Source organism: Diabrotica undecimpunctata, chromosome 4, assembly GCF_040954645.1.
Source record: "Diabrotica undecimpunctata isolate CICGRU chromosome 4, icDiaUnde3, whole genome shotgun sequence".
In the NCBI taxonomy this organism is placed as follows: domain Eukaryota; kingdom Metazoa; phylum Arthropoda; class Insecta; order Coleoptera; family Chrysomelidae; genus Diabrotica; species Diabrotica undecimpunctata.
Window position 1 is genome coordinate 19,112,198 of NC_092806.1, and position 20,153 is coordinate 19,132,350.

General features: G+C 35.6%; 1 protein-coding gene across 5 annotated transcripts in view; it reads right to left on the reverse strand.

Moving 5' to 3' along the window:
• Dys (Dystrophin) overlaps window positions 1–20,153 on the reverse strand; it is a 48,180-nt gene that overhangs the window by 24,547 nt on the left and 3,480 nt on the right. For 4 of the 5 annotated variants that reach the window (XM_072529073.1, XM_072529072.1, XM_072529071.1 and 1 more), the window contains exons 3-6: window positions 19,688–20,032; window positions 15,968–16,318; window positions 15,438–15,636; window positions 15,265–15,390 (exon numbers count right to left, since the gene is read on the reverse strand). In XM_072529073.1, the coding sequence (XP_072385174.1) occupies window positions 15,265–15,390; window positions 15,438–15,636; window positions 15,968–16,318; window positions 19,688–20,032 (1,021 nt within the window). The remainder of the gene's footprint in view (window positions 1–15,264; window positions 15,391–15,437; window positions 15,637–15,967; window positions 16,319–19,687; window positions 20,033–20,153) is intronic. The other variant, XM_072529074.1, reaches the window with a different exon arrangement.

Sequence of the window (20,153 nt, forward strand, 5' to 3'; positions counted from 1 at the left end):
TCAAGTGCAGAATGGTGTCCCTTCGCCAGCCAGGTTTTGACGTGTCGCTCGGGATTGTATCTAGCCACAGGAGGTCCTAGGAGCCTGATCCGCAATAAATCGCAAACAGTGCTAATGTAGAGTGAAGATCTAAGAGGAGACATAATTAGATTCATTGCAGAAAACCCACGTTCTCATTCAGCACTAGACACTGCAATACTATTTATGATGGAAATCAGTTTCTTAAACGACGGCGGTTGCTCTAGAATAGTAGGTTTCTCTCCACTTAACATAGGCTTCAGTCCCTGCTTGAAGTGTCTGAAGTCTCTAATTATATCCTGAAAGCTGCTAATCTTAAATCTACCGCAGATTCGCTGGATCTCACATTCTCCGTAGGTGATGGATAAGTCTTTTGGCCAATACATGGGGTGGATCACTTTGATGTCATTCATGATTTTGGTGTAGTTTTCAGCCGCATTTGAAGATGATAGCAACCTTGAAGTCAAGTTGTTAGCGAGGCTCCGATAGAACTGTTTTTCTGGAATACTGGGTATCTTGGATCTTACACAAAGTTTAACATCTTGAAACATCAAATCGTCAATAGCAATTTTAGCTTCCACTGAACGTCTACCCATGTTTTCAACTCGGTTTTCAAACACTTTGATTAACAGTGTTACATCACTGTGGGCTTGGATAAGGTTGAGGCTTGATTTTTGAAGCTGTAAGGACAAATCCGATAACTCTTCTAGAGCATCGAACATCAATGCCAGGTTGCGTACAAAAGTTGTAGAAGATAATGTACTACAAAGCCCTTTGTAAGTTGAACGTTGCTTCGAGTCCCTTTGTTTGTCTTCAGATGCTTCAATGAAATGATTGTACAAAGCTTTAAAATCTATCCAAACTGCTTTCACCGCCATTAAGCTGGAGGCTACCCAACGAGTATCTAAAACACGGCCGATTTTCAACATTTGCTCCTCTAGTCCTTTAGCAACTTCTGCCAACTCTCTGCTGTTTTTCGGTGAACAACTAAACATGTTTCTAATTTTATCCATGAATATCTTAAAATGATTGATTCCAGCTACTTCTTCTATGGAATCGTGCACGGCAAGCTCTAAACGATGGTTCAAACAATGCCAAATGAACAAGTTGGGGAACGTTTCAGTAAGCTGTATAGCAAGGCCAGATTTCTTGCCTAGTAGCACTGAAGCACCATCACAAGTTAGAGCAATCATATGGTCTTTCATGAATTCAAAGCTTAGACCTAATGCTTGTAACTGATTTAAAAGTTCTTGTAATATACCAGCTGATGTTGTGCTATTTAGCTCAAAAAGTGTTAAGAACACTGTCATAGGGTTTTGCATTCCCTTTAGAACAGTTCTGATATAAACCACCAAAGCATTTTTGTTTGAAACTGAAGTGGCTTCATCCAAAAGCAGGGAAAATTTAGAGTCTGACTTGATTAGGCCATTTATCAAGTCTGATTTCATTTCATCAGAAATATGATGAATTATATTGGAGCAAGCAACATTTGAATGTAGGATTCGCCCCATATCTAAGCCATTCATTATTTGAAAATCAATTTCAGTTTCAAACTCAAAAAATGGCCTATTTAGTTTAGCTTGCTTATAAGCCGTGCGGAAAATGCGCTCAGTTACAATCTGCTGCTCTTTATGCATAGAAGCAACAGCTTTTTTCATTGTATCTTTCTTAGCTTCAATGAGTATTTTTTCAGCCAAAGAATGAGCTCGAGACCCACGGTGTAAAAATATCTTTTTCCTAAGAGAGGATTGCTGGTCTTTTTTATTGTTTCCATAAGCGGTAACAGTTCCTAAAACCCACTCTTCGCTAATCTTTAGGCCCTTCGTTTTCTCTGCACCTAGAGTACTCACACTACGGCAAACGTTGCAACCTAGTTCTCTGTTCACAATTAACCATGGATTTTTAGCTTTAAATTCAACAATTTGTTCTTCAGACCAACAAACTGGCTGTTCACCCCTATTAACAAAATCATTATTTTCATTACTAACCTTAGCTTCGTCTGCATCAGATCCCAAACCCACCGACCTGGATACTATTTTGACCGACGAGGAAGTCGAAGGGGAATGGTAATCGCAATTATCCTCATTGATCCCGATTGCGTCTTCTTTTTTATCTTGATCAACAATTGAAGTTGTAGTCAATGCTTCCGAACTGCAGTTCTCATTATTCGCATAACCTTTTTGTTTCTTAGGGTTAGGTTTAAAGAAATCAACAATTTTTCTGGTAGCCATAGTCAATTAGGAAACTATTTAGCTGCACCAGCACTAATAAGCATAAACACGAACACAATCAACGACCTGCGCCTCAAAAACGAACTTAAGCGTGATGGGATGCGATGCAACTTGTAACTTAAACGCGAAACACACCAAGGTCAAGTCAACTAGTCAACACCATGGACGTATAAATAAAGATGGACTAGGCATGATCTGCACTCTGTTCACCTAAATTTGAAGTCGAAAAGTTTGTAGGCGCGGCCTGTGACTGTACTGTGACATATCCTTTTAAGTCAGCGGCGTACCTTTCAATATTTGAAAGTTATTTGAAACAGTTTTTCCACTTGAATAAATAATGACTATTGGTTTGATTGCTTTTATTTTTAGTATCGTAAACATATGAAATATTTTGAATAAGTGAGAAACAACAAACGGTGAATAATTTTAATTTTCAGTGTATAGAAATATATTTATAAAAATTAATTTACACAAAAGAATAAAGATGGAGTAAATAAAATCGTAAATTACTTTATATAATATTTTATTTAAACTAAAATAACACACAAACAATAAAAAGTTTAAAAAATTCTTCCCCACACATTAACCTGTTCAGGGTATTGAGTATGTTCTTCTCTTATCCAGTTAGTGATAAGTTGAAAAAATATAGTAAATTATGGTATATAAGTCACAAAAAGGAAATTATCAACTTGAACGTAAACAATACAACGCCATATTCTTTTTCGTCAAATCGCTAGGATTGGTTGATATTACCAATGATGCCAAGTTTTACAAAAGTTAAGATTATCAGAATATATTTTCTTTTAATAAATTAAAAAATTAATTTTTTTCTTTTAATTCCTTGGTTGCGAAATGAGTATATCTAAAAATAGTTTATACTAAGTAGATAATATATTTTTACTTATAGATTAAAAATAAATTATACTAAAAATCGAAAATTATTTCGAAGATTGACTCGGAAAAAAAAATAATATGACAACGTCAAATTAGGGATTTGTGCCTATGACTGTGAATATCTCATGACTTCAAGTAAATATGTAAATAGACCGGTCCATCTTTATTTATACGTCCATGGTCAACACACTTGTGATCACTGGGGCGGTGGCGCGGTGAAGGAATGGAGGGGGAAAGGAAGGGGGTGGGGTGGGTATTGCTTTGTTATTGAGAGGCGCAGCCGCGCAGGCGCGAACTAGGATGACTCGCCCGTCACCTTCCTCCTGCCTGATTCCGTGCAAGACTCATCACAGCACAGCTCACAAGTCACAACTGCTTGTACGGGCGCTTACTATCTGCTTACGTACGAGTCACTCGCAAACAAAGCATAGCATAATATTGATCCTACCTACAATTTTTTTTAACTAAAACTTGTAGTTTTAAAAGCGTTCCCTTGCGTTCCGGCACTCTTGGGAGGTAAGGGAACGCCGTTCCCTTGCGTTCCCACTGAAATTAACCACTGCCCGAAGCCGTTGGTCATTAAGTGGGGGATTGCTTATAGCGGCCATCGTTCGGTGAGAAGTAGTTATAGAAGTGATAGAAGTGGAACGTAGTGACCGTCTGCCCTCGGAAACCTAAAGCCGCGTCCTCATTGAGTCGACATTGTCGATCGACTCTGTCTGAAAGAGGTATATATTATCAAATTTCATTAACTAATACGAAACTTAGAAAAACGCACCACAGCAGTAAAATGAAGTGAACTAATTCGGTTTAATTTAAGTTTTCAAATAAATGTAAGTATCAAACACAAAATTAAAAATCATGCTGTCATATCTACTGTGGTACTATGCTTATTGTGACGTGCCATTTCCCGGACATTAGTTGTTGAATGAAATGATCTATGGCTTCGTCATCTTCAGTACCTGATTCTGTCGGAGTTGAGGGGTTAGTAAAAGAAGAACGTGAAGAAAGCTCTGGGGATGGATGCGGTACTAAAGTCGTTATTGAACCAACAGGATACTGCTGGCGCTGAGGCGTAGGATAATATTGCGGTGGTGGCTGTTGTAATACTGGATAGTTGTACTTGCCAATTTTCCTTCAAACAGAATCCTGCTTATCATGTGTTGCACTGTAGCTTGAGCATAAGCGGTAGGCAAATTTCGTAATGTAACAGCAACTTCTTCTCCAAATACGCTAAAGATATCCTTTTTATTTCTTTCCGAAAACACCTGTGTCATCATCCCGTATGCATCATTAACCATTGGATCATCACGTTTCCTTTTCTTGGATGGCATATGGTCAAGATTTGGTGACTTGAACTGTTTTTACGCACTTGTGTTTCCCTTTGGGTATTCAACTTTGCATTATTACATTCTGCTAGATTGTTTTCAAGAAATAAGTATTTTTATTTCAGATGCCTAAAACCAAGGCAGAATGGAAAGCTATTGCAGAGAACTATTACAATCGTTGGAACTTTCCAAACTGTGTCGAAGCTATGAACGGAAAACACTTTGTGTACTGAGGATGTGTACTTTTGTACACATCCTCAGTGGTACTGCCAGATTCATTGCCATCCTTTGTTTTTTTTTATTTCTCTTGCTAACTGACTTTGATGATTTTTATTTTTTGTTCTACCACTTGCTTTTCTTTATTAAATTCACTGGCAATTTCCATCAAAGCATCATGCCTTATGTTTCGGTCTTTATAATATTTGCTTCTAATGTTCCATAGATTTGTTTTTAATTTGTACGCTTCAATAAATGCCATCGGTTTTTCTTTTCCCATTGCATTTTGACGAGAAGTACAAAACACGAAACTTCCGATGAGACTACGCCGCGTGCACACTGAATTATTTTTATCGATGTCGAAGGTTGAATGCTAGCTAATTTAGCACGTCCACACTTCGGATTCGACTCGACTAACCTTTGATTTTACCGACAGAGCATGGAAAACCAGTCGACAGGTCGAACGACATCTTTTGTCGATCGACAAAGCCGATTTCCGCGTACACACTCAATCGAGAGTGTCGATAGACAGAGTCGATCGACAATATCGACTCAATGAGGACGCGGCTTAATAGCTATTTTGAGAACGATTTCCGGAGTAGAAATCGAAACTTCAAACATTAGTTAATTAAAAATGTGATTTTCCTCACAATCACAACCAATCATTGTGGCTTAATCCCATAAAAACGATGTTGTTAGTAAATAAAACTTCTTTGATAGTATAAATTGCATTTCTCTTTATCATCAAAAGAGTCCAAAAGGATGATCTAGAAAGATCTTGACTTTACGATACACTGTCCAGTTTTACTACTACATATAAGCAGGTTTAATCAGATTTGTTGATGTTATCAATTTCAAACTGGTTTATTGCAGCAACGTGGAATAGATATAGTATTATGTACTTTTTTCTGTTGGTTTGACCAACAGAAAATTTTCTTTTTGTGTCAAATTTTAATCTTAAATTAAAAAAAAACAAAGGTAGCAATATTTCGTATCCTATTATTATGTATTTAGTTATTACTTGTGTATTTTCAAAATAAAAACCAAGCAATAAATTCTTTTATTACTCAGTAATAAATATTTCTTGGTTATTTTGAGAGTAGTAAAAGTAAAATCCATAATTCAATTTTGCTGGAAATAACTAAGATTCTGATTTCAATTAAATATAGCTTTAGCGTCTAGACTAGACGTTAGTATATTTCATCGACCAAAGGTAATTATTTCTTGATGCCAAACTGTAAGCTATTTCGAACGGTTACAAATAATGCAAACATTTCTAATGGTGATCGTCAATCAAATTTTAAAAGTAATTTTTCATTTTAATTGCTGAACAACTGGAGTCAGTCTTAAAATAAAAACAAAAATTCGAAGAACTGCGGTGCAAATTTGTCTTGTTGTTTATAGCTGATATATTCTGCTAATTACCGGTGCATTAAAAATACTACTGTAGCATGCATTATATTCCTCCTATTTTATACTACGATGCACAGAGATCAACAGAAAGTCAAATTATTACAAACAGTCAGACTGTAAACCAACAACGTAAGTTGCTTGATCTGGACATTGAAGTAAGAAGCAAATCTATTTACCTATTAGACTTCTTCTTCTTTCAGTGCCTATTCGTTCCGAATATTGGCAATCATTCTGGCTATAATTATTTTATTGACTCATGCTTTAAATAGATTCGTTGTTGTTGTGGAGAACCATTTCCTCAGGTTCTTCAACCATGATATTCTCCTTCTCCCAATTCCTCGCTTTCCGAATACTTTACCCTGTAGGATTACCTTCAGTAATCTGTATTTAGTGCTGTTTCTCATTATATGTCCGAGATATTCCAACTTTCTCCTTTTAATGGTATACATCACCTCTCTTTCTTTGCCCACTCTTCTAGACTAGAGACATCCAAAATTGGACATAGGCCTCTCCTTCCCTCTTCCACTTTCTCTATCTCGGGCCAATTCAAACCAGCGTGGTGTTTCAGGTCATCCACCCACCTCATCTGTGGTCTCCCACGTTTTCGTTTATATGTCCAGAGTCTCCAATCTGTAATAATTTTAGTACATCTTCCATATTTTTGTCTAATAGTATGACCGGAAAATTTCCACTTCAGCTTTGCTATTTGGCTGGGAGATCTTTAACTTTAGTGACGATTCTTATCCAGGTATTCCTCCTTCTATCTGACCATTGTAGTATGGTCTTTGCCATTGTTCTTCGTGTCTTCGCTATTCTCTTCACATTAGCTCTTGTGAATGTTTCAGAAGAATGCACTAATTGAACAGTTTTTAGTTTTCAGATATTGAGGATACTTTTTATTTCAATGTGTAGCTAAGTTTACAAAGTAAAGCCTATCTCGTTCGTCTCTTCATTTTTATAGTTTCTTTGATCTCTATTTAATTTTATTATCTGTCCCAAATATATGCATTCATTAACTTCTATTTGTTTTTGTTTAACTAGGATTTTTAACTCTTCTTGTTTATTTATCATCACCTTTGTTTTGTCGTAATTCATATTCAATCCAACTTTTCTGACTTTTTGGTTTAATTATTATATGACATTGGCTTTCATTGTTCTTTCTCCCCCGTTATAAGGACGATATTGCCTGCATATCTTAGGTGATTTAAGTATTTTCTGTTAATGTTGATTACATATTCCTCCCATTGTAGTTTAATGAAAGTGTATTTTGAAGGAACAGAAAAAGGAAGAGGCGAAACGAATCCACAATATCGAAGAGGACCTTCTTTTTAAAGTGACCTCTCCTCAATGGAGGTTGGCTACTACAATTGCAAACTCTTTTCTGTCTTCAGCTGTTCTTATTACCTGTTTAAAATTTAGCCCTGTCCATTGTCGGATGTTTTTTAGCCACGCTTGTCTTTTCCGTCTTAGTCCTCTCTTTCCCTCTATCTTTCCTTTCACTATTAATTGAGCAGAAGATGACCACAAAAAATCAAATGATGAATAATGAGAGGCAATAAAGATTTATTCAGGACAAGATGGCTAGTGTTATTAGAGTCACTACGTTAAAGTACATGTTAAAAAAACTTCAGAAAATAACTTTGAGAATAAAGAGATCTGGTAGCGGTCAAATATATTGCTGTAGACGGAACGGATATTGAGCAGACTGCGCAGTATAAATATGTAGTGCATGGAATTCTGTTGGGCAGAGATAACCAGACATGTGAGCTCCTACGTCGCACCTGGGGACCGTTTGGTAAAGTAAACTTTTTATTTAATCTTTGACCAGCGTATTACTTATACTCACTTATTGAGCGCAAACATTAACACTCACAAAAAAGGTAGTAATCAAGATTCGCGTGACTTAAGAGGGCTATGGAGAGCCAGTTGTTGGGTATCTCTCTAAGAGACCGAATCCTAAACGAAGAAATACGTTGTAGCATTTTTTTTTCACACTAGATAATATATCATAAAAACTTACTACATTTCGAATTCCGTCTAAAAATCTTCTGAGAGAAACGCTTTAAGACTTAGGTGTCACAAAATTTTCGAAGAAAGTAAACATTGTTTGGCCCAATTGTTTACTTAAATTGACAAACGCCACTAACCGAAATCAAATCGCCGACTGGGAAAAACTTACCGGCGCGAAAGGGACCTGCGTTTAGTTTGGGGATTCCCAGGGACTATTCCGGTACAAGCGACGCTTGGTTGATAAATATAGTTGTGTTTGGCAGTTATTGTGCTTTTTTGAGAAATCCATTATGGTTTCTTTAGCTTCCGATTTATCTCTTTGTCACAAGATGATAAAACGTGTCCAGCTGGCTGCTTATGGGAGTGGAGTTAAAGCAATGTCCGTAACACAAAAATTTGTTCGCTGGGAGCAGTTCCTTCAATTGTTCATTGCCAAAAGAAGCCGCAAAGTCTGCAGACAAAATGTATAGAGGAAAAACACAAAATTCACTATAAGTTTTTATTGTACCTTTCGTATTGCTGCTAACGAAAATTACAAAAAAATTGAAGGAGCTGATATTTTCTTAATATGCCCTCTTAAAATATACAGTGGTCAGTAAAGTGCTTAAGGGACATATATCAGGATATGAGTGAACAGGGGTATTTTTTCTTTTTTTTTTTCTTGTATGTCTAGAAATTTAAAAATCAACATATGTAATCAATGTTATGATAATGATGAATATGACCAAGGTTTTTATTAATTTTTTTATTCATATTTTTTTTATTTTAAATATAATTTACTATTTATAGCATTGTGAAATCCAATATTTCACCACGTCATCTAGAGATATAAAAATTAAAAACGAATTTGATTAAGGTAAATTTTTAATTTGAGACCTATGTGTAGCAATGGACGCGTACGGATTGATAATAATAATAATAATAGCGTTTATAATAATAATAATAGCGTTTATTGTCCAACAGAATCCATTTATAGGACAAAATACAATACTAAAGTTAAATGATATATTAATAATTCATAAGTACTAACTAAATAACACATTTTTCGAGTATTTTACCTTAACATAAAGAAACTACTCAATCACCTAGGTAGATCTCAGCCATCCTAGTAAGCTGCTTTAAACTGCAGTGAAATATATCGCAGTAAGCACTTAAGGAATTATAATAGTTGCACATGAGAAATAGAGGAGAATTTAACTAATTTTTTTTTAATTTTTAAGAAACTAAGCTAAGATTAATTCTAGCTTGTGTATTTCTGAACGTAATGGAATTTCTCACTGGATAAGATGGAACGTTAAAATTTATTTGTCGAAGAATATCAGGGCAGTCAATGAGATTATGTAGTAGCTTGTACAGGAATATTAGGGAGGCATTAATTCGTCTAGATTCTAATGATACTACGTCCAAACCGCTACACAACTCACTATTGCTGATACCCTCTTGGGATATATGCCGTTCATTTTGAAAGACAAAAATTTTAAAAATTTACGCTGCACCTGCTCTATAAGTTGGATATGTACATCATAAAAAGGTGACCAAATGACAGAGGCATATTCCAGTTTACAGCGTACAAAAGTGTAATAAAGTAATTTAATTGCCTTAGTATTAGTGAGATTTCGACTATTTCTAATTATGAATCCATAAGATTTAAGTGCTTCTTTAACCTTTAAATTTACATGTTCAACAAAGGTGAGTTGATAATCAAATGTAACTCCAAGGTCTTTAATTTTATTTAAACGTTCAAGTTCATTGCCGTTGATAATATAAGGATGGTATAAATTAGACTGTTTCCTAAAATAACTAACTACTTTGCTCTTATTGGCATTAAGATTCAAATGATTTGCATTACACCATTCATGTACACGATTCAGTTCACTCTGCAAAAAATGACAATCATTAAGGTCGCTTATCAATGAATAAATCTTTAAATCATCGGCATAACATAAACATGGTGCAGAAATTGATTCACACAGATCGTTAATAAATAACAAGAACAATAATGGACCTAGATTAGAACCTTGTGGAACCCCTGAAGAAGCTAGGCACTTTTCCGATTTGTAACCATTATAAGCAACAAACTGCGTTCTATTTGACAAGTAAGACCTCATAAAAGTCACGGCATCCTCAGAAAGACCAAAGAGACACAATTTAGAAAGTAATACGCCGTGGTGAATTCTGTCGAACGCCTTCGTAAAGTCAGTATATATGACGTCAACTTGACTTCTATTATCTAGGGCCGCTGAGATATATTGTGTGACCATTAATAAGTTTGTCACAGTGGACGGTTGGAGACAAAACCATGTTGATATTGAGACAGCTGATTACGAGTGCGTGAGTAAATACGATTATACAAAACTATTTCAAAGACTTTCGATAGATTGCAAATAATGGAAATTGGTCTGTAGTTTTCTACCTGACCCTTTTCACCAGTTTTGAATATTGGGCACACTTTTGACTCCTTCCAGAGACTCGGATAAATAAACTAAAGATAGAAGACACATCTCAGAACAGAACATCTAGACAGAGAAGCATATCTCAAAACCCTAATATTAATTAGTCTTATTGCTTAATTAACCAAGATACAGGGTATTTTATCTATTTTGCCACATTTTTGGGTAGTCACAACTATAATTAGATCATATTTGAAACATGCGTTTTACTTAAAAAGGACAATCAACTGACCTATTTGCCTATATCAAAATCCATATCCGTCTTTGCAAAAAATTAAGAAGGCTGTTAACTTGAGTTTTAACTCAAAAGAGATACTGTTATTTTTAATAAATTAAAAATTAAAAACTAAAAACTTTATTACTAATTAAAATGTAATTAACAATTTAAATATCGTGCATTTCCACTGCGGGCATCGATGCAAGCTTGGATTCGAGCTCTAATACTGCTACCAAGTCGATCAATCATTTCCTGTGACAGATTCTCCCATTCTTCTCTACAGGCAATTTAAAGTTCATTATTGATTCTAGAAGGATTCCTTCGGGCATGAACAACTCTAGAGACCACATCCCATGCACATTCAATGGGGTTCATGTCTGGAGGCATCGCAGTCCACTCCAAAAGGCGAATACCTTCTGTTTCAAAATAGTCATCCGCTTGAGTCTTATTTGGGCGGGCGTATCATCCATAAATATAAAATTTTCACATAGGTCCTTGAAAAATCCGTGTGATGAACCTTGCCCTGTTAGAGTCCCATCAAAAACCACCAATTCCGTGCGTTCTCCTGCCATAATACCTACCCAACACGTAACACTGCTGCCAGCGCAAGGAAGTTTGGGAAGGACTGTTCTAGTTGTGCAGCTCTTGTTGGCTCTCGCCAAACACGAATTCGCCGGCTATCACTATTTAAACAGATTCTGGTCTTCTTTGAAAAAAGCAGAAAATTCAAACACTGTTGAGGGAGCTGTATGTGCTCTTGAGCTCGCTGGAGGCAGGAAGGTTGTAGCTGAGGAATTCCTATTGGTCGGCGATTCCTCGAACCAGACTCTAAAATGATACTCCGACTCCTGTAGGATGTCTGAAGTCTCTTTGGAGGGCTGATAAAGATATAGAAGAATTTCTACGAATGTAAATTCTGATATATCTATGCTGTAGCTCATTGGTAACTCGAGGTCTGGAAGAGCGAGCACTATTCTGTATGGAATTTGTCTCCAGAAACCTATTCCGTATCAGTGAGACATCTCTCTTAGAAACACTCTTTCCGCCACGAACGACTGTGAATGGCCTTCTTTAACTAAAGCGATAATTCTTGCATGTTCCAACCCAGAAATTAAATTACCATTCATTATAAATCACGTTTCCACAATTTTACTAGAATAAATTTTTCAAATGTTTATGTCTTGGCAAAACAAGATCAATTAAATGAGTATTTAAATAAAACAAAAAATCAAAAAAGGTGTATTGTATATGAAAAAGTAATAAGTGTAAAAATCTTGAATACGAGGGGTGATGTATAACTTTTGAAACTATGGGTATTATTGAAATAAATTTTCTGCATATTTCTTGAAAACTCTTTTTAATTTGATGGTTTTGAATATACCCAGATGCAGTAATCTGCAGACTTGAAATGTGGTGACCGTGCAGGCCAGGTATGCGATTCACCTCTGCTTATCCAACTATTTGGGAAGTTATCGTTCAAAAAATATCGTACCATAGCTCCATCAAGCTGAAAATACATTCCTGCAATATTCGTATCATCACAAAGGCTTTGCAGATGATTTTGGATAAAGTCTAGAGTTGGTTTGCATATGATGGAAAGCATATGATAGAGTTTATCGAAAGGTTTTGTGGTGGACACTCAATAAGAAACGAGTTCTCTGAAAATATGTGAATATTGTGAGAGGCATGTATGAGGGAGTAACAACTAGTGTTAGTCAAACCAAAAAAAGCAAAATTAAATGCTTTTGAAGTAGTAGGTAGAATCTTTTAAATATTTGGGAGTTATAATTAGAAGAAATCCGCGACGGGAAAATAAATACACAGATAAGATTAATATCGAGATGTAAATGTACAAAGAACTCGAACAACGAAGTAAAAACTTCTTTTGTAAGTGGTATCATATTTAATTAAAAAATTGATTTGACAAACTCCCGTACTTACGTGCGGATGTAAAAATTCTACTTAGAGTAGAGAGATATGGTTCCCGTTTAGTTATCCAATTACATCGGCATTTTCCTGTATAATGTAATACTTTTAAGTATGTTATCTTCAATTTAAACTTGCAAGCACTCCAAAAGTTCACTGAAGATGGACTGATTAGTCCGAAAACGTTCTGAACTTTATTATAATCCATTCGGATTTGTAATTTAATTTTTTAATTAAATATTGTACGCACTGAACGAACAATAATTAACACCGGCTCAGAAAAAATACCGGACATAACCGACTATGAAATAAGAATGGCCCTAAATCAACTAAAAACGAATAAATGTCCGGGAGAGGATAAAAATGGAAGAGGTATTAAATATTTTATTTAATAAAGTAATTGATGAAGGAAATATTCCTCAAGAATGGTACAACTCCGAAGTCATTCTACTATTCAAGAAAAGACAAAAGAAACATCGAGAATTACCGACCAATATCCTTGCTATTACATCTGTATAAATTACTAACTAAAATCATAACCAACCGCCTAACACATAAGCTCGATTTCTATCAACTTATCGAGCAGGCTGGATTCAGAAAACATTTTAGTACCATAGACCACTTGCACACCGTAAGAACACTGATAGAAAAATGCACCGAGTATAATCTTCCAATTCATATGGCGTTCGTCGATTTCCATAAAGCATTCGATTCCATCGAGTTATGGGCAGTGCTTGAATCTCTAGAAAATGTACGTATAGATTCAAGATACACTAACATAATTAAAAACATATATGAAAATGCCACCATGCAGATAAAGCTGGACGAAAGCACAAAAACTAATTCCATAAGACTACAACGGGGAGTAAGACAAGGAGACACCATCTCTCCCAAACTATTTACCCTTGCTATAGAAGACATTTTTAAGAAACTAGAATGGAACAAGGGTATCAACGTCGATGGATCATACTTAAACTACTTGAGATTCGCAGATGACATAGTTTTATTAGCCGATAATATCCAAGAATTAAATGATATGTTACAACAATTAAATGCAGTTTCAGGAGCGGTAGGCTTAAAAATGAACTACAGTAAAACAAAAATATTGAGCCGAGACCAGACAATACAAAATCATACCATAGAAAAGGTTGATCATTATGTATATCTAGGTCATGTCATCAAACTAGGAAAACCAAATCAAGATACTGAAATTAAAAGAAGAACACAACTGGCATGGGGCGCTTTCGGCAAACTAGCATATATCTTGAAAAACACCTCCATTCCTGTAAACTTAAAGAAAAAGGTGTATAACACATGCATACTACCAGTTTGTACCTACGGCTTGGAGACAGTAGCCCTTACCAAAAAATCTGCTAAAAAATTAGAAACAACGCAAAGAGCAATGGAAGGAATCATGATTGGAATATCACTGGGAGACAAGATTAGAAACACCGAGATAAGACGTAGAACGAAGATTAGGGATATTGTGGAAGAAATTACAAAAATGAAGTGACACTGGGTAGGTCACGTAGCCCGATATAATGACGACAAGTGGACACGGAGAATTCTAGAATGGAGACCAAGGACGACAACAAGAAGCATGGGAAGACCTCAGAAAAGGATGGGTAGATGACATAAGAACAGTGGCAGGCAAACAGTGGATTAGATTGGCGCTAGATAGAGAAAGATGGAAGCAATTGGGAGAGACCTACATTCAAGAGTGGATGGAAAATGGTTGACAAAGAGAATTAAATATTACAATACTTACAACAGAAGTTTTTACTTAGATGTTTTTCGAAGTATTTTTAACTAATATGGTATACAGCCAACTCCCGGGAAATATCCCATTTTAAATGTATAAATGTTTTCATAAGAGCACAAAGTCAGCTGAGATCAAGTTATGCCAAATGACGATTATAAAAATTAATAACAAAACCCATAGTGGCCTTTGGCAATGAAATTTGAATTCTAATACAAGATAATATTGATATTCTAGATGTGTAGGGAGGAAAGCTGGTTAGAAAAATATTAGATGTAAACAAAGTTGAAAGCAACCCAAGGTCGAGGTAGCTACCGTCTGCGCTTCAGGTTGCGTTCAGGACAACGGTTAGAAACATAATCTGTGGATAACTCCCTCAACCCGTTACCAAAACCCTGCCGCGGATGAACGCTCTTAATCCTAACTGCTCGTTTCACCAAATATGAATAATCTAAAACCATGAAAAAAAAAACTGTTTACTAATCTATGTTTAATCTATGTTGTATAAACTGTTTTTAATCACCGATAAAAGTTAGTTTGACACGCAAACAAGTTTTAACTTTAAATCTCTTGAATAAATTTAAAACAATATTAATTCTAATGTAAAATTAACTACATGTTACGTATAGAATGTATGCATTTGGTTGTGCTTTACAATAGCAGGTCCGTTTGAGAAAATATTTGAATAGATGGTAAAAATACTTACTTAATTGACTCTAATCATCGGACTAGCAAAGTTATTTTGGAAGAACAGCATATAAAATGTAGTAATGACACAAAAATAGTAAACAAAATGACTTACCTTGAGTACTACTCGTCAGTTGATCCCTTCTTTCCCTTATGGCTGCCTGCAGTGCCCTGCACCTGGCAGAACAGTCTTCTAATTGTGCGGCGAGGTTATTTGGTAGACCATTCCCTGCATTAAAAGCTATTATAAGAAAAATGTCAAAAGTTCAGTAATAACTTATAACAAACCAATATTTGCAGCTTGTATCCTCGCTTCTTCTAAAGTTCTTTGTAGGGAAGGCAGTTGTTGTTCTAGAGTTCGAAGATTCGACAAGAGTTCTCTGGCTTCAGCAGCACTTCTAGGGCCACTCCATGTTAGTGTAGCTCGTTCGAGACGCGACACTGCCGAAGAAGCTTCTTCAAGACTAATAGTCAACTGTTTGAGTTTCTGAAACAAGTATATAGACACCAACTCTACGTTAGAAATATTGCAAAAAAAAAAGAGTGGCACCTGGGGTGTGACGTTTTTCTTAAATTAAAATTATTATATCGATCAAACCTTATTCTAGGTATTTTTCGACATATGCTTCCTCGTCTGGTTTCTATCCAGTCTTATACCAGAAAATAAGTTTATATAGTAGACTATACATTTTACTACGAAAATCGATATAATAAAGAGACTCGCTAAGATTAGGTAGGAAATGATTAAAATATATTTGATATGAGAGAAATTATATCAATATTCAACATATTTTTTATGCATATAAATATATACTTACAATAGAGTTCTGTTCAAATCTGGCAGCTAACTGATCGCTCTTATCGATGAGAGCATTCCACTTGTCCGACAACTTCACCAATTCCCTTCTCAAATTCCTTGCTAATTCACCCGCAGGATCTCCGGCTACAAATTGTCTAGCACTTCTCAAACTGCTCTCTACCAGAGGTCGCTTATCTTCCAGTTGTTGCCTAAAAGCTCGGTGGTCGTCCTGTCTGGCAGCGAGACCGAGTTCTGTATCTTTTCTGATAACCCACTCGGTAAGTTCTCTTAATGAAAGTAGCAAAGCGTTCCAATAGTCAGCATTGTGCTCTAGCCGGTTTCTGAGATCTGAAGTTCGAGTACAAAGTGCCTATAAAATATAATAAAATAATAATAAAAATTGGTTACACTATCATTAAACACGAAAAGCATATAAACATCGAGACAAAAAGAAATCCGCCAGAAATTGCGTAAGAAAATTAAGGCAAGCCAAGGAAAATACTGTACAAAAATTAACAATGAACTGATAAACTCACAGCAACCAACGTATACCTTTAAGCTATTCAAAGGTAATTAGAAATGCCACACCTACAAAAGATATATACAGTTAGCATTAAATGCAGTTTGTAAAAGATTTTTTTTATAAAAAAAATATTAAAAAAAGCTTCTTATAAAAAAATATGAAAATAACATTTTAAATAATATATGGTGCATAATTTAATTCTTCATATTTGATTGAATCGACAATATAATCATTAAAACCACATAGATATGAAATAAACTGTGGTTTTTAAAGATTCTGTAAAGAAGAAATGGCAAAAACATGGAACAATGAAATAATATGCCCCCTTTATAAGAGCAATGAGAGTCAAGGAACAAAGATTCTTCCACTTCAAAGCATCATCTTGACACTGACTGACTACACGATCACCGCAATATACAAGCAGTCAAATATAGATCTCACAAGCAAAAAGGCCAACAAATTTAACAAAGACAAAGTTAAATTTATTAGTCAGAGCACCTTGTGGGGCTACATAGCACAAAAGAGCACAAAAATGGAGAATGAACTGGAGAAGAGGAAAAGAGAGAATTATAGGGTGGCCTGAAACAAACAAGTTAGAGCTAATCCATGCTAATGAGTTACATGTGTCCTTTAATAGTAGTAGATGACAAAAAGGTTATAACCCTCATTTTTTCTTCATGATTCAACATATAACACATCAGTACTCAAAAGAAGTGAGCCCTCCTATATCAAACACTCAATAAAGTCCTATCATGTGCTTGATTAGGAACGCTGTACAATAACATAAAGGCAAATTTCGACGAAGATACAACTTCCCAAAAGCAGATTGGGAGAAATTCCAGAGGTGGATAAAGAGGTAGTTAAGATTGTTCCAGAACAAATCCTCGTTAATTAAGTTTCTTGGATTAAGTTTCTTAATTCTTGGAGGGTGTAGGTGCAAATATATCAAAAGCCTTACACGAAAGCTTGAACAGGAATTGAGGAAAATTCATTATCAGCTGTCGAAAGAGAAAGCTGACTAAATACAATTGAAAATTTAGATATGGACCGATATTGGCCAGGTTCCTCCAAAAAACGTTTTTTTTTTTAATAAATTTTATTTATATCACAAAAGATATTTCAAAATCAAACTTTTTACAGGTGAAAATATATACATCAAACTACTAGAAATTTTTTTTCAAACTGGAGGCTCTGAAAATGGCTCAAACTCATCAAAAATGTTATCATTTCTTGGAAAAGAACCATCTTAAGCAAAAAACAAAATTGTGTCATATTCTGTATCGAATTGGCTATGGTCGGTACTACAATGAAACATTTTCACAAAAAAAAAAAACAAAATTGGCGGACTCTTGACATTTCGATTCCTTTTTTGCATTTTTAATTCGAAAAATTCGTAAAAAAATAGCCAGAAAACTACAGAGGTATAAATTTGTTAAATACTACGCTAAAACTTACAACTAAAATTTTACAAGTCTAATAAATCAGAGGATAAGTTTAGCAGATGAACAACAGGGTTTTCGTAGTGGAAGATCGTGTACAGATGCAATATTTGTTATAAAGGAAATTACTGAGAAATCACTAGAGTATAATAGACCAGCATTTCTGTGTCTGATTGACCTAAAGAAAGCGTTTGACAGAGTAAGACTCAAAGATATAATCCATCTTCTGTATAATAACGAAATTTCCCTAAATATAAAAACTATCGAAAACATCTACCAAAACAACAAAATGGAAGTCAGAATAGACGGACAATTTGCAGAACCTATAGAAATAGACAGCGGAATAAGACAAGGGGATTCATTGAACCCCATGCTCTTCAATTTGATCATGGATGCAATCATTAAAACTGTTAACAAACGAAGAGGATACAGAATGGGAAACAAAGAAATAAAAAAACCCTGCTAGGCAGACGACGCTATATTGATAGCCCAAGAGGAAGATAGTCTGCAAAGACTGGTCCACAGATTTAACATAAGAGCAAAAGAATTTAATATGACAATCTCATCTCAGGAAACTAAAACAATAGTAGTCAGCAAAGAACCAACCAGATGTAAAATAGAAATTGATGGTATCAGTATTGAACAAGTAATGGAAATAAAATACCTGGGATTACACTATCTAGCTATGGAGACCTGGACAAAAAAGTGAGAGATCGAGTACAAAAAGCAAATAGACTGGCAGGATGCCTTAATAACACTATATGGCGAAACAGACACGTTAACACTGAGATGAAATCAAGAATTTATAAAGCCAGTGTAAGACCAACAATGACATATGTCTCAGAAACAAGACCCGACACAGCCACAACGCAAAGGCTACTGGAAACGGCAGAGATGAGAGTACTGAGAAGAATTACAGGAAATACGCTGAGGGATCCAAAGAGAAGTGACGAAATTAGAAGAAAATGTAACGTACAGTGTAGAAATGAATGGACACAAAATAGAAAATAAGGAGGAGACCCCTGTCGTCAAAATAGCAAGAGATAAGTCACGACAGAAGAAGTATCGGACGACGGAAAAGATGGAGTGACAACCTTACATAGGGGTATTAATCCGCCAATGAACAAGCAGAATTGCTTATAAAGATGAAGAAGAAGAATTCGAGAAAAGCCGATTAAACAGCTGATTTTTTAAAAATTGTTTGGAGGAACCTGACCTTTACACAAGAATGTGTGAGTATGAAAAGGGACAACAAGGTGTCAAGCTAGGATTAGTATGTCACATGGCAAAAATGGCAGAAGAGCGACCAGTTAAATATACCGAGGTACCCTAGAGGGCAGAATACCCCGCCTTCGCTGTATGGACGATGTTGAAGAGGAAGGTGAGAGGGAAGGAAGGAAGGTTTGTGAAAGGTGAGAATCAGAAGATGGTAAACAATAATTGAGGGTCGATTAGTGTGGAGGAGATTGTGGTCAGCAAAATTTTCCATATTAAAGAAAGTAAAGAATGCGTTATATTGCATTATGTCTAAATAAAGTTTCGACACTTGTGTCAAAATCTAAAAAATATAACTTTTATCATATTTAGATAATTTTAAGAAAACAAAAATGTGTGCCATTCTGGATACAACAAACTTAAAAACATAAAAGTATCTTTTTTATGGTCATATTGGCAAAACTGATAGCGGTTAGTGCTAAACTTAATTTAAAATCCTTATTTTCTTATAACTTGCCTTATAATATTTCAATAAATACACAATTATAGTTTATACTATTACCTGCCATCTTCTCTCCATCTCATCCCCTCTAAGCTGCAACATGAGGGCATCTTCAGCTGCAAGCGTCCCTAGTAAAGCTAAACTGGAGTTTCGAAGAGCGTGGTGTGTTTGTGCTTGCAGTTCAATATCAGCTTGTAATTCTTTGAGTTGAAGGGTAGCTCTTCTCGATTCGTTATCGCCTTCCAATGTTTCCACCACACTTTCCGCTTCGCTGAGCCACGCGAGAAACTTATCAAGGGACCTGTCGAGATTCTGGAGGGAGCTCAGGGCGGAATGGAGGAGTTTGCCACGGTTGATGATGCACGCATCGAGACGGAGGTAGTGTTGGTTGATGTATTCCGCTGCCTGAAACAAAATTAATAAAAAGGGACTAATATAACCGGTCTAGGGTTACGACGGCATTAACAAAATAAGATTGGAATCGAAATTTGAATCTGAGATCTATTTAGATTTGTCAAAGGCATTT